This window comes from Phaethon aethereus (assembly GCF_964289735.1).
Source record: "Phaethon aethereus genome assembly, chromosome: 10".
In the NCBI taxonomy this organism is placed as follows: Eukaryota; Metazoa; Chordata; class Aves; order Phaethontiformes; family Phaethontidae; genus Phaethon; species Phaethon aethereus.
Window position 1 is genome coordinate 407994 of NC_138586.1, and position 13900 is coordinate 421893.

At 59.3% G+C, this 13900-nt stretch overlaps 1 protein-coding gene across 2 annotated transcripts in view; it reads left to right on the forward strand.

Annotated features, from left to right (window-relative positions):
• The first annotated feature begins 7805 nt into the window (after positions 1 to 7805).
• The window catches only part of MID2 (midline 2), a 76587-nt gene continuing 70492 nt past the window's right edge, over positions 7806 to 13900 (forward strand). The window contains exon 1 of one of the 2 annotated variants that reach the window (XM_082004011.1): positions 7806 to 8663. In XM_082004011.1, the coding sequence (XP_081860137.1) occupies positions 7998 to 8663 (666 nt within the window). In that variant the 5' untranslated portion in view covers positions 7806 to 7997. The remainder of the gene's footprint in view (positions 8664 to 13900) is intronic. The other variant, XM_082004012.1, reaches the window with a different exon arrangement.

Below are 13900 nucleotides of genomic sequence, written 5' to 3' on the forward strand. Positions count from 1 at the left end.
GCATCGTACGGTCCGGCCCGCAGGAGCGCAGCTCTTCATTTCCCACCGGGCGAATCGGAGGTGGCTGCAGGTGGGCACGGCAGGTTGATGGCATCGCCAGAGCAAACGGCGTGATCAGTTGATTTCCGCGCAGCTATAAAAGATTATTGTTATCATTATTAGCCATTTAACGCTATGGGAAGCGTTACGCTCCGCACTGGCGGGAGGGGAAGGATGGTGGGGCGTGCTGGGTGTGGAAGGTGCTGAGCTGGGGCAGCGTATTGGGGGAAGCACTGGGGAGAGCCTGCCAGGGTGAAGGCTTCTGCGTATACGGAAACTGCAGAAATCCCGGGGCGGTGACGAGTGGTGGCGGCTCGTGGAGCCATATGACAAACGGAGAGGAGTTATCGGGAAGAGGAGAGGGAGAAGGGGGCTGGAAAACGCAGCACCCCAAAACAGAGCAGCTTGAGGGGCAGCGCGGGAGCTGCAGCAGCAGGGATGGGAGCGGGGGGCGGTGGGACGTGCGGGACCGGTGCTGCTGGCGGGGGCTGGCGCGCCCCGGCTTGGGGCAGCGCTTGCGCGTTGGTTACTAAGGCTCAGGCAGAGTTACACATTGGGAATAATCCCCTTTTTAGGATGGGGCACGGGGGGAAACCCAACCAAAGACGGCTGTGCAAGCTGCAAGGGCAGAGGTGCCCAAGGGACACCCCACCAGCCATGCGGGGCACAGAGCGGGTCGCGGGAGCCCTCCCCAGCCCCGGGAGCTCCGCTCCGTCGCCGGGGCCTGGTGGGAGAAGTTCGGGAGAAAGAGGATGTGGTGGTGAAGCGAAACGGTTTCATCCCATCAGTCAAGACAATGTAGGCAGCGATGAAGACGAAATTCCCCAGGGGAATAAGGTATTGTGCAAACGGGGAAATTAAAGAGCAACAAATCACCAGCGGCCGGTGGGCTCCAGCCAGCTCTTCTGGGGAGATTTAACAATGAAGCGGCTGAACTGCCAGCAAAAAGTAATCTCTCATTAAAAGCAACTGCTGCATGGGAGCACAGCCTCTTCTGCTCTGTCCTTAATTTAGAGGTATGAGAAGAACTGTGGGAATTACAGAGCAGCCAGCTTTATTTTAACACCAGGCAAATTGGCTGAGAAAATAATTAAAGCTCGTGTGGAAATGCCAGCGCTTCAGTGTGATAGATTAAGGACAACAGCGCGTGGCTTTTATACAGGAAATCCAGTTCAATCGTAGTGTTTGTTTTTTTTTTTCTTCTTTTCTCAGTATTGCGATAAGGTGATTGGGGAGAGCAGTTGGGAGATGAATTATTTGGATTTTCCGAAAGCCTCAGACAAATTCACAGAGTTATTACGGAAGCTGTGAAGGCAGGAGCTGTGGGAGGAAAGGCCGAATTCTGTTCGATGTTTTCAGATTTATGGGGAGGAAGGAGCAGGCGAAGAGGCGCGTGCTGCAGCGGCGGCCTGGCCGAAGGATGCTCTTCACCGTCTGGGGCTCTGAGCTTGAAATTTAGTGTTGACTATGCATAGCAGCTCCGCGCGCACCGGCTTCTCAAGGTTGCAAGTCAAGCACAGAAAAATTAGGTAACGCGAGGTCTAAATTGGCTGGATGAGCCCGATTGCCTCCCCTCCCTCCCTCCCCTGCGTGTCTCGGCTGTTGCTGACTGCGTGGCCGGGGGCTGCTGTCCCTCGTAGACCCCTCCCAGGACTCTCCTGGGACGGGCCTGTCCCAAGGGCAGAGGTAGGGCGGCTCGTCGGAAAGGAGCCCCGTGTCGGCGGCGGGGCTGGGGGGAGCGGCGGGGGAGCCCCTCTCCCCTGTCAAATCGGGGAGTGGGTCCCCGCCGCGGCGGGAGGGTCCCGCTGACGGAGCGGGGGCTGCGCTGAGCTCCTCGGGAATGTGGCTGCTGGATGGGGTGTTTTATTTTTCCCTGAACAGCGATCCGGTTTTCCCGAGGACAACAAAAAGCACACAGACAACTGCTGCCCAGATTTTATATTGTCGTGGAGCCAATTAAGGAAAGGGTTGCCATAGTTCGTTTTCTTTTTTTTAACATATGGGTGGAGTAACATAGCTTTTTTTTTTAAGCCTCATTCTTGGAAGTGGCTGAGCAATTTGGGCTGAAGTTTTTCTGGGGGAAAAAACAAACCAAGGCGGGGGGGTGCAGAAGAAGAAAAAAAAAAAAATCGCACTTGGTGTGGAAAATACCAACCTGAAGAATTTGCTTTTGCGTGAGCAGGCCCAGAGAGGGGAGGTGGTTTGCAATGTGGGGCTCCGAAAGGCTGGCAAAGCCTGGCACGCTTTTGGTGCCAGGGGAGACCAGGAGGAATTTCAGGTGGACTTAGCAAATGTTGGTGAAAGTGAGGGCAGGCGGGGGTCAGGAGGGTGGGCTGGGGGGAAGGTGTGACCTGCAGACCTGCGTTGTCGGGTTTTAAGTTCTCTGTGATGGTTGAGGAAAGCGGTGCTGCTGTGTCCAGCCTGGCAAAGGCCGATGCTCGCCGTGCACCGGGCGCATTGCCCTGCTGCCGCCGAATGGTAGCGAAGCAAAGCGGTGGGTGGGATTGGGTTTTTCAGCCTGATAAACCCTCCGCAGTTATACAATAACGATACGCCGATGCCTGGAGAGCACGGAGAATTGCATCCTAAATAAATCAAACCCGTAAGCTGGAAGCGCTGCCGCGCTCCTCGCGCCGTGTGTCTGGCCATGGGCAGGGGTTGGAGGACCAGCTTCAAGATGTAGCTGTGGCCAAGCCCAAGAAATGAAAAGAAGTTGCAACTGTTAAACACAGATTCAATGCATGATAGTGATTTTTTTGGTATGCGAACTCCACCAGGAGCTTGCGTGGTGTGGGTGGGTGAGCAAGAGCTTTCTTGCGCGAGGGGCCAAGGGGAAACCACAAGCAGAAGGGGTAAGGGGGAATTTTGGGCTGCCTGACCATGGTCAGAGGGATCAAGTGGAATTCTGGGCTCGCCAACCGTGGCCTTAGGTGATGTACACCAGGATGTGCCCTCCCGGGTACACACGGGTGCTTGCTGCCTTCCTCCTTCCCTTCCAGCTCTGCCCTTCTTTCTTTGGCAGTCATTGATTTTCTTTTTTTCCCCCCCCTCTCTTTCCCTCGGGTTTTGAACAGAGCTCCAGTTAACGCAGCCGATGCTGTTCCTCAGCATCAGCAACAGCTTCTCATCGGGGTCGCTTTTATCCGGTGAGCGGGAGGCGCTCGGTCTCGACTGACGCGCCGGTGCGCACGCGTGCCGGGCAGAGCCGGTGGTGTCGGCGGATCGCAGAGGCTGGAGGTGTTAGCCCGAGCGCTGCTGCGGAGGTTCGTCCCTTTGGGAGGACGAGGGCTGGCGTGCGGTTGCCATTCCCTTCCGCTGGGCTGGCGAGGGGCTCCGGGTGGCACCCAGCGGGCTCCCACCGCCCCGAGCGGGCACAGCGGCCGGGACGCGGGTCCGCGGCCGTGCGCGCCTCTCCTGCGTTCGCCCTCCTCGCGAGCTGTGCCTGTCGCCCTGCCCGCCAGCCGGGCGGCGGGGCCGTGACACCCCGGGTCTGCGCGCACCCGCGGCGCCGGGGGCGGGTCGCGGCGGTGCCGGTGGGCGCTTTGCCCGCGTCTCGCCTGCTGCAGACCGACCTGCGGCAGCACGGGTGCCCGCCCGCCGACTGGCCCCCGCCTAAAGCCGCTCCCCGCCGCCGTCGGGCCGAGCAAAGGCACCCCGCACGTGCGCCGGAGGGACGCCGCGCGCCCTGTCCGTTACGCAACGCGAGAAATCCCACCCCGGTGTTTCCACAGCAAAAATGTTTGTTTTTATGTTACCGCGTTGTTAAACCGCCGCTGCTTGTAGTCGCAGCCCTGCCCAGCCGCTGGCGGCCAGGAGTTTCCCCGGGGGCCGGCGTGAGCGTCGCCGGGGCCGGCGGGCCCTCGGGCACAAGTGACATGGGGCTGTTTGTAAACAGCGTTAACGTTTCATAACTTTTATATTTAGGGAGTTAATGACTCCAAACAAAGCAGATTTTAATCTAATCAGCTATTCCTCGTGCCGCGTCGATCCTGGACATCAAAGCCGACATCAAAGCGAGAGGCATGAAAGGCTTCGCAGGCAGCGCCAGCTGCTTTGCCCAGGTGCATCCCGGAGCGAGCCGCCTCGGCCCTGCTCCTGCCCCGGCCTGCTTTCTGAGGCTCCTCTCGCTTATCTCGCACCTAAAGGATGGTGTCCCAGCGAGGAAAACAAGATTAACATAAGAACAGCCCTCAGGAACAAAGCAAAAGGCTGTTTAAACTCTTTGCGTCTCTTCGCCTTAGATGGCAGCCCAGCCGGGCGCTTCGGAGGCGGGCGGGAGCTCGCCGTAGCGCGCGGCGTCCGCTCCGTGGGCGGTGGGCCCCGGCGACGGGCGGCTCCCCCGCTGCCCTGCGGGGGCTGTTTGGGGGCTTCTTGCACCAGTCCTTCTTTTTAAATTCTTTTCCCGACGTCGGTCAGGCTCTGAAACAAATCCCGTTCTTGGCCTTCGCGTTTTTTGCTTTGTGTGCTGCCGGCCGGGGGCCGCGGACGGCTGGGGAGGTGGGGGGTGCTCTGCTCCCCGTGCTGGGGCTGCACCCGCGCCCGGAGCGTCGGGCTCTCACGGCGAGGCGGCCGCTCTCCCTGGCGCGTCGCAGCAACGCGAGGGAGCGGCCCCGCCTCAAAGTCAGCTTGTAAGGTTTTAAAGCCTCGAGCGCCCGGAAGGAAGCGCCGGGGAGCTGCTGGTAGCTGCGGTGGTGGTGGTGGAGGGTGTTTTGGGAGCTGCCTCGTCCCACCAGGCGTGGAGCGCGGCGGGAGCCCGCGGGTCTGGCCCGTGGCGGGGGACGGCTGCTGCGCGGTGTGCGAGAGCTCCCGGGCGGGCGGCCAGGAGCGTTTCCTCCCCGCCGCTTTCCCATGGCCCAGGCGGGCTCCGAGGCTGCAGAGCAGCACCAGGGGCCGCAGAGAGGAAGCTGTTGGGAGCCTTTGCGCTCCTCAGCTTTTGGGGATGCAGCTGCTCTTCCACTGTCTCTCTTGGCTGGGGGGGAAGGGGGTGTGTCCGTGTGTCTGTGTGTGTGTGTTGATCAGGTTGCTGCAGCATTAACGCACCTAAATATCCGAGTGCTTCATTTAATAAGCCCCTTGAGCTGGCGCAGGGAAGAGCTCCTGGTCCGCTCCGGGCACTTGCGGCCCCTGTTTCAGGCAGTTGGGAAGAGACGTGTGACCGGGCCCGGGGCAGGCAGGGCCCGGCAGGGCACCTGCGTGGTTCGCCGTCCGCCGGCGCGGGCAGGCGGAGCCCCCGCCGTGGTGCGGGACGGCTGCCAGCACCGCTTACCGCTGGCACTGGGGCCGGCCCTGGAGCCGCGGGCGCTGGCGTGGCTGCGGGCTCTGAAGCTGCTTGGAGGGAGGAGGCAGGTTGGAAACTACCTGCGAAATGCGGGACTTGTCCTGCCCCGCTGGCTGCCGGCTGCTGAGCCGCGGGCGCTGGCTGAGCCGCGGGCGCTGGCTGGCCCTGCAGCCCCTCCCCTGCCCACCCGGGGGGGCTTCCTGGGGCTTTCGGCAGCGCCAGGGCGGGCGCCGCTCGCAGCCCGACTCGCTGAGGCCGAAGGGGTCCCGGCTGCGCGGTGCGCGCTGCGTCTCGGGAGCGATCCGGAGCGCGGCGGAGGAAAGGGGGTCTGAATCTGTCTCCCGATGCTCTTACTGGTGCGCGCTGAAAAGACAGGGTTAGGGGCAGAGGCTCCGCTGCCCCGGCCGTGGCTTTGGGTGGCTTGTTAGCGTCTGCAGAGAGGAGAGCACTGCGTAGCTCTCAAACCTGGCCCCACGTCCATCGTGCAAAGCCTGAACGCATCGGTTCGTGGGAGTGGGATGCCGTAACACCCAGCACAGCACTTCTTGCAAGCCAGCAAGGTGGGAAACTCCCTGTACGTTGGCAGGGTGTTGCTGGGACTGTAGCTTGAATTTGGGGTGCCCGAGGTGTTACCAATGACGGCTGCTGGTCAGGGTGGCGCAGAGGTGGTGACATGCAACAGCCGAAGAAACCAGAGCAGTTGGGTCTGGGGGATGACAGCGTGCGGTTTCCTCTGGGCGATTGCCGCTGCTGTTTGTCTCTTCCTGACTTTGATTGAATTAGAAGGCAACGCCTCGTTCCCGGTGAAGGCTGCCGAGATGTGGGCTGGAGAGAAGAATGTACTTTGGGTCTTTGGGCTTGAAAAAAAGAACGTGATGGCTTAGGGCCAGTCATCCTTGCTCCAGGAGGGTGACTCGCAGGTGGTAACACCCAGCTCTGCCTCTCCCACCTCTGGGGTACCAGCACCAGCGTCCCAAGCCGTTTGCCTTGTAAGCGTCCCCCTCGCCAGAGCCCATCTTGCCACCGATTGGGAAAGAAATCCCCAGGCTGCCCCTTCTGCGCTTCCTCGGCTGGGAGCTCCTCCCGCCCGGCCCACGCTGTCCTCTCCAGCGCGGAGCATCCCCGGGAGGGCTCAGCTCCTGCCGGCACCTCCTGGCTCCGAGCACCGTGCGGCCAGACCCTGCCCTGTTCCCCCTTCTAGGTAATGAGACACTCCCTCCCCTGTGGAAGGTGTTCCCAGGCGGTGCCAGCCCGGAGCAGTGGCACGCTGATTTGGAGCAGAGAGCAGCTCTTCAAGCGCTTCCCTCCGCCGGGTCCCTGCGGGGAAGCAGCGGGGCTGATTAATTGGTTGCTGGTTTGCCTCCGACGCAGAGCAGAGCCGGAGGCAGTGGGGCTGCTGCGAAGCCCATCCCGTCCCCCTCCTTGCTAATTAGTCCCCATCACCACGCATGGCTGTGGTGAAGCTGGGCTGGGGGGAGTGGGAAGCGTGTGGTTTCTCTGCTTAGCACCTGCCAGGCCCTTACTCTCCTCCCCTTGCGTTTCGGAGACCTGCCAGAAGCCGGCACGCGGTCTGGAGGTGGGTTCGCAGCCTGTGCCCGCCGCGGGTTTGGCAGGGCTTTTATGAGGACGGGGCTGTCCGTGTGCTGCCAGCGCCGGCTGCGTGATGTCCCGTGGCCCGGAGGGAGAGGGAGTGCGGCGGCTGCCGGGCGCGTGGAGGGGACGGCGTTTGGGAGCGTGCTGGGACGCCGGCAGGGGCAGGCCAGCGCTCGTGGTGCGACTCGGTGCTCCGCAAAACCGGAGCTTGGAAGCGGTGCGACAGCAGCTCTGGTGGCTTGCAGAGAGCCTGTTTCCGGGCTCGTGCAGGAGAGGCAATCTAAAAATACGAGCTCGTTTGCCTCCAGCTGGAGTTGATTTGGGCACCCCGGGCTGTTGCTGGAGGGCACTGGAGGACAGCTGAGAGATGGAAATTTGCAGGCTGTAATTTTGCTGCTCTTCTTTCCCTGCCCCGCTCCTGAAAGGCGACGGTTGGGAGGAACGCAGAGCAGAGCAGGGTATGTTAGCGCTCCTGACCCACTTTGCTCAGAGTTTCTGGGACATGATTCACCTTTTCCCCTTCACCAAAAGGAGACAGGACTGTGTAGCTGCTGGAGGGGATTTATCTTTGCTGTGCAGCAGAGCCTTTGCGCATGGGAAACCAGCATGGCCCTCCACTCCTGTCTTGGGCAGCGCGCGCTCAAAGAGGCATGAAATCATGTGGTTTCTCCTGTTTTTTGTATTCAGACTTGCTGTCCAAGTCCTCGTCCGTGGCTGGGCTGGAAGGTGATGGAGAGGAGCTCGCTGCTGCCCCTTCTCCCTTCCCCTCCAAGGGGCTCTTCTGTCCCACAGCACCTCTGGGCACTGGTGCGAGCCGGTGGCTCGGCTCAGATGGACAGTATGGTGAGATGCTTCAGCCACGCCGACGTGCTTACGTGATCCTGGCTGGGCTGTAGTAACAGTGTCGGGGTGCAGAGAGTGGTGGGGTGTTGCAGAGGCGACGTGTGCGACTCTTCTGGGTGCCTGTTTCTGGTGGGGAGGAGCTGCCCGGGAGACCTGCTGTCTCATGTCTCTGCTTTCCTCTCTCCCAGGTACCAGACCACCTTCTCTGGTTTTTGATGCTGAATCAGGATCGTTTTAACTAAAGATGGAAACACTGGAGTCAGAATTGACCTGCCCAATCTGCCTGGAGTTATTCGAAGACCCTCTCTTGCTGCCGTGCGCCCACAGCCTCTGCTTCAGCTGTGCCCACCGCGTCCTGGTGTCCAGCTGCTCCTCCAGTGAGTCCATCGAGCCCATCACTGCCTTCCAGTGCCCCACGTGCCGCTATGTCATCTCCCTCAACCACCGGGGCCTGGAGGGCCTCAAGAGGAATGTGACCCTGCAGAACATCATTGACCGCTTCCAGAAGGCATCCCTGAGCGGCCCCAACTCCCCCAGCGAGAGCCGCCGCGAGAGGACGTACCGCAACAGCCCTACCATGTCCGTGGCCGGCGAGAGGATCGCCTGTCAGTTCTGCGAGCAGGATCCCCCGCGGGACGCGGTGAAGACGTGCATCACCTGCGAGGTGTCCTACTGCGACCGCTGCCTGCGGGCCACCCACCCCAACAAGAAGCCCTTCACCAGCCACCGTCTGGTGGAGCCCGTGCCCGACGCACACTTCCGAGGACTCACGTGCCTGGAGCACGAGAACGAGAAGGTGAACATGTACTGTGTTGCTGATGACCAGCTCATCTGTGCCTTATGTAAACTGGTGGGCCGCCACCGGGACCACCAAGTGGCATCCCTCAGCGATCGCTTTGAAAAGCTGAAGGTAAGCACCCAGCGCGGCCGCAGCGAGCCCGCGGGCAGGGGCGTCTGTAGGGGCTGGAGTTCGCTGAGGGACGGTGGTCGGAGCAGAAGCTGGTTCCAGGTGCCCCAAGCGGCACCTCTTATTTAAGCCAAACAACTCCTGAAAGATATGTGGGCTGCAGGACAGAGCTTGTGGGCTCCTCCAGGACCCTGGTACTGGGAGGCTGAGCTGGGTCTCGCTTGTGCAATTAGAGCAAAATCTTTGCTGTTTTATTTTTCTCCTGCTGTGTGTGTGCCAGGCCCAGGCATCGGACCTTCTCCCCACATGGCTGGACAGTGAAACCTCATCGGGCACCGAGGTGCCCTGTGGCTGTTGCCCCAGGAGTGTGGCTTCTGCCAGGGGTTGGCCTGTCCTGTGAGAGAGCTGGGGTGGCAAAGCGCGGCCTGGGGCACCTGTGAGCATCGTGCCCCAAGGCCGTTGCGGTCGGGCCGTGCCTGTTCTGCCCTCTTGAAGGATGGGAGCAGGCCGGGTCGGGCTGTGGGCATTTCCTTTTGGAAAGCTGCAGAGCAGCTTTCCAGCCCGCAGGCTGCAGTGCGTGGGAACCCTCCTGCTGTCCACAAAACCTCCCCTGCAGGCTTTACCCATGCCTGAGGACTGCTGTGCCCTGAGAAGTGCTCCAGGGTGTGCTTTCAGGTCCTCCTCAAGCCAGCTTGCTCAAAGCCTCTCCACTGTGAGAAGGCCAGGCGCTGGGAAGTGATGGATGATGAACGGGTTGTGCGCAGCTCCCTGGACAAGGACTCGGGGATGCTGGTGGGTGAAAAACAGGACATCAGCTGGCAACGTGCGCTTGCAGCCCAGAAAGCCGACCATGTCCAGGGCTGCATCAGCAGCAGTGTGGCCAGCAGGTGGAGGGAGGGGATTCTGCCCCTCTCCTCCGCCCTGGTGAGACCCCCCTGGAGCACTGCATCCAGCTCTGGGGTCTCCAGCACAGGAGAGACATGGACCTGTTGGAGCAGTTCCAGAGGAGGCCACAGAAACGGTCTGAGGGCTGGAACCCCTCTGCTAGGAAGAAAGGCTGAGAGAGTTGGGGTTGTTCAGCCTGGAGCAGAGAAGGCTCTGGGGAGACCTTATCGTGGCCTTTCAATATCTAAAGACAGAGAGAGACTTTTTACCAGGGTCTGTAGTGACAGGACAAGGGGCAACGGTTTTAAACTGAACAAGGGTAGGTTTAGGCTGGACATAAGGAAGAAATGATTTACGATGAGGGTGGTGAGACACCGGAGCAGGTTGCCCAGAGAAGCTGTGGACGCCCCGTCCCTGGAAGCGTTCAGGGTCATGTTGAACAGGGCTTTGAGCAACCTCATCTAGTGAAAGATGTCCCTGCCCATGGCAGGGGGGTTGGACTAGATGGTCTCTGAAGATCGCTCCCAACCCAAACCCTTCTGTGATTCTGTGAAGCAGCGATGGAGCTCCCCTCTGCTTCCCGAGCGCCCCAAGCCCCGCTGTCCTTTGCCCTCCCATGAAGGCTCCCACGATGGCTCTTTGCAGGTGCCATACCCGGGGGGGCTGGCCTGGGCACTCCTCTGTGTTCTCAGAGGGCCCATGGCAAGGGAGGCAGCCGTCTTGTGGAGAAGGTGGCTGGAGGCTGACCAGGCTCTGGAGGCTTCTGAAGGCCTCCTCCATGGCCCTGTTGCCTGGGGTCTCCCTTCCACCTCCTTCCTGCCAAGACCAGGGTTTCCAGCCGCGGGGAGCTCCCGTGGTGGGGAGCCTCTTCTCTATGACAGCCCGTGTTTTCCGTCCTCGTTTCCCCCAGGCTGGAGCGGCAGAAACGGGCAATCGCTCTCCAGCCCCCTTCACTTGTAGCAGGTATGGATCCGAGCTGAGTTACTGTTCTGCTGCTTTTCAGGTAGGAGAGAGCAAACTTCCCAGGGATCCCTCCGGAGTACTTTGAAGCTTAATTTCTACGCGGTGGCTGTGGTTGTACTGAATGTTATGTGAACCCGTATGGATGATGTTTGACCTATATAAAGTTAGCAATCCCTCCCTGTCCCCTGTGCATTCCGCATGAGTCTGCAAAACGGTTTTAATTCCTTTTTTCATATTTAAAAAAAAAAAAAAAAAAAGACATAGCTGGTCCCATGAGAGGTCATGCTGGTGAGGCTGTAACTGTGGCAGCAGTCATATTCCCATTATAACCATTCTCATGTGTTTCCAGCTGTTTTTTCCTTGGTCCTTTCTCCCTTAATGTTCTGGGCTTGTTTTGACCCAAAACTGCTTTTCTTGGCTCTTTATCTTGTTAGTATTTTGAACAAAATTGATTTGTCCTCTCTTGTGTGTTTTGAGGGCGGAAGAAATACTTCTATCACTCTAGCAAGCATGCAGAAGATACAGAAGACTTTTTTTTATATGCAGGCCAGACTCTTTTTTTCCTCCCCCCCCCCCCCCCTTTTTTTTTTTTTTAATTTTTAAACAAACTGATGCCTGGGAAGAACTCTTTCTATATCTCCAGTTTCCTGGGCTGGTTTCCCACCTGCCCTTCTCCAAAAGTCTCCCAAACCCGATGTGGCTTGCCCAGTGATGTGACTTAGACATCTGCGGTGGCAGGAAGAACATACTGTAGGATGTCCTGTACTTTATTTCGGTCCCCCACCGTGTTCCAGCCATGTTGTCTGTCTTTTGGTAGGTGCTGCCGGATGGTATCGGTGCCAGAGCGTGCCCGTGAAGCGTCTGGGGTCCGTGGTGGCTAATAGTTGCCTTCAGACCTCGATGTGCCTGTCTTGTCTTCGCATCACGCCTCACCTAAGCTTCCCCTGGTGTGCAGAGCAGTGCCAGCAGCCTGGTCCGTAGCCCAGGACATTCTTTTTCCATGAGGAAATGTCTCAATTAGCAAATTGGAAACCTTAGAAAGAAATGACTGTGCATGTTTGCGCGCAATAAAAGCCGGGGATAGAAATTAAAACCCTTTTCATATTTTTTCCCCAAATCTGGCCTGTGTCAGCTAGCCAGGCAAATTCATCTGAAGACAGAAACCCTTGACAACCTAAATGGCTGCTTCAACCAGCTGTATTTTGCAGGTTGCCAGAACACTCTCGGTTTGTTTTGTTATGGGTTTTTTTTTTTTTTCCTTTTAAATAATAGTCTTCAGTGATTTTGGACGAGGAGGGAAGCTCTCCTCTTCTCGAAATGTGCTTGCTGTGCTGTTCATCCTGCCCAGCTCCCCGTTAACTGCAGGAGCTGCGGCGGAATCGGGGCGCGGGGGAGAGGGCGGCCGCCGGTGGCAGATGTGGCTTTCCTCCTCGCACCCGTTGGGTGCCTCTGGCTGCGCGTCGCTCGGGCTGCTTTTGGGGGGTGCTTTCCCCGGTGCTCTACCTCCGCCGCAGGAGTTGCCCGGGATCGGCGCCGAACCGCACCAGCAGAGTCAACGTTTGCGTTCGTTAGTATTTCGTGTCGTCTTCCTTGTGCGGACTCAGTCTATAGTTGCGACCACGACGCGCTCTCTGGCAATACTTGAGATCCTCGCAAGTACCTGAAATACCCGAAATCGTGAAAAACGCGCTGGGACGGGAGCGCTGGCGGGGTGCTGCCGCCTGGGCACCTGCGGCCGGTGGAGCTGGCTGCTCCCCGCAGCCGCCTGCGCCCAGGCCGGCCCGAAGCCCGCCGGTGCCCCGCGGCGGGGCTCTGCCCTCCTTCCCGCGCGCGGGCGTTGGCCGAGGAGTTGCGCTGCCGCCGGCCCGCTCCCGCGGCTCCGCGGCACGCTTGGGCGCCGAGCAGCGAGCAGTTGCTTTGGATCTCCGGCTTTGATCCTGCAGCTAGAGTGAGCTGGAAACGCCTTTCAAGTTGTTTTTTTTTGATGGACGATTGGGTTTTGAACTGAGTAATTTCATTTTGTCGAAAGGGCTGTGCTTTCTACAGAAATCTTTGGTGGGGGATTTTTTTTTCTCCTCTTTAGAAGAGCTGAACGCCTGAAAACCATGCTGTTGTGTCTAAACCCCAAACTATCCCCCAGTGCTCCCCTTCCCCTCTGAGCTTGTTTTACATCAGAGAACTCTGGCACGGGCCTCAGCGTGGCGTCGCCGTGGAGGCTCCGCAGCGATCCGTCCAGACCGTACTGTACACCTCAAGGTGTTTTAGGAACCACCTTTAATCCCTTTAACATGTATTATGGCTTTTTATTCTGTGCATCTTCCAACTCCACTTGTTTATATTATAAAGAATCTGGTAAGTGCGAACAGTTTTCCTGAACTGTGATAAATGCAAGTCGCGAGCGTCGCCGGGCTGGGTTTTGGACCTGCTCCTTTTTGGTTGCTCCCGTAACGCCCATTGCTTTGGGATAAAGGAGTCCTTGCTCTGATTATGCTGCTGTTTGCCAGCGCATAATTCCGCACCTGGTCCTTCCAAGCCCGTGAGCTGGCTCGGCCGTAGGAGCGGCTCTGACGGCCGTGCACTGCACCTCGGACGTGGTCCATCGTCTGCCAGCTCAAATGGCCGCTGGCGAAGTGTTGCAAACACCGGCGATGCTGACGGTGCAGGATAAGCCGCAGTTATTTTCAACCCTGGCCGCCCGACGCCACTAGACTTTCTGCACGAAAGCATCCACCTGTTTTTAAGATGGAGAGAGGGTTTTCCCAGCTCCCCTCCCCTCTGCTGGGACTCGCAGCCCAGCCCTTGCTGCGAGGTGGGAGCCCGGGTCAGGGAGCGGCTGAATTTGAGGGGACTGTGCGGGACAGGGCGGAGGTCGAAGCGCTGGCGTCAGCTGTGTGGGGCGGGAGCGTGTCCGGGAGCTTTCCGAAGCTGGGGTGCCCGGGCGGGACGCAGCGGCACCCTGTGTCCCGGAGGAGGCTCCATGTCAAGGGCCATCAGCTGCAGAGACCCCGAGGGACGGGAAACGCAGCTCCTTGGGTGGGAAAGCGCTTTGTGGTCGCGTGGCTGCTTCCCAGCGCCGCGTGAGCGCTCGGCGAGCTGCGGCGGTGGAGTGTGGAGCGGTAGCACCTTGCCAGGCGAGCGGTGCGGCTGAGAGCGGGCGGGCGAGAGGCGCGATGCTCTCAAGGGGTTGGACTTCTGCCTGTGTTTTCTGCTTGCTTCAAGGTTTCGGCGTTTGCTAGTAGCGACCTATTTGAGAGGGCGTGACCCGCGGTGCCGAGACCCGTGCCGAAATATTTATGCGTAATCCCACGCCGACGGACGCTTCTCTTCAACCAGAAGTAGTGCTTACCTTGTGCTGCCGCCTTTTATTCGTTTACTGCTGCGATGGGTAGAGA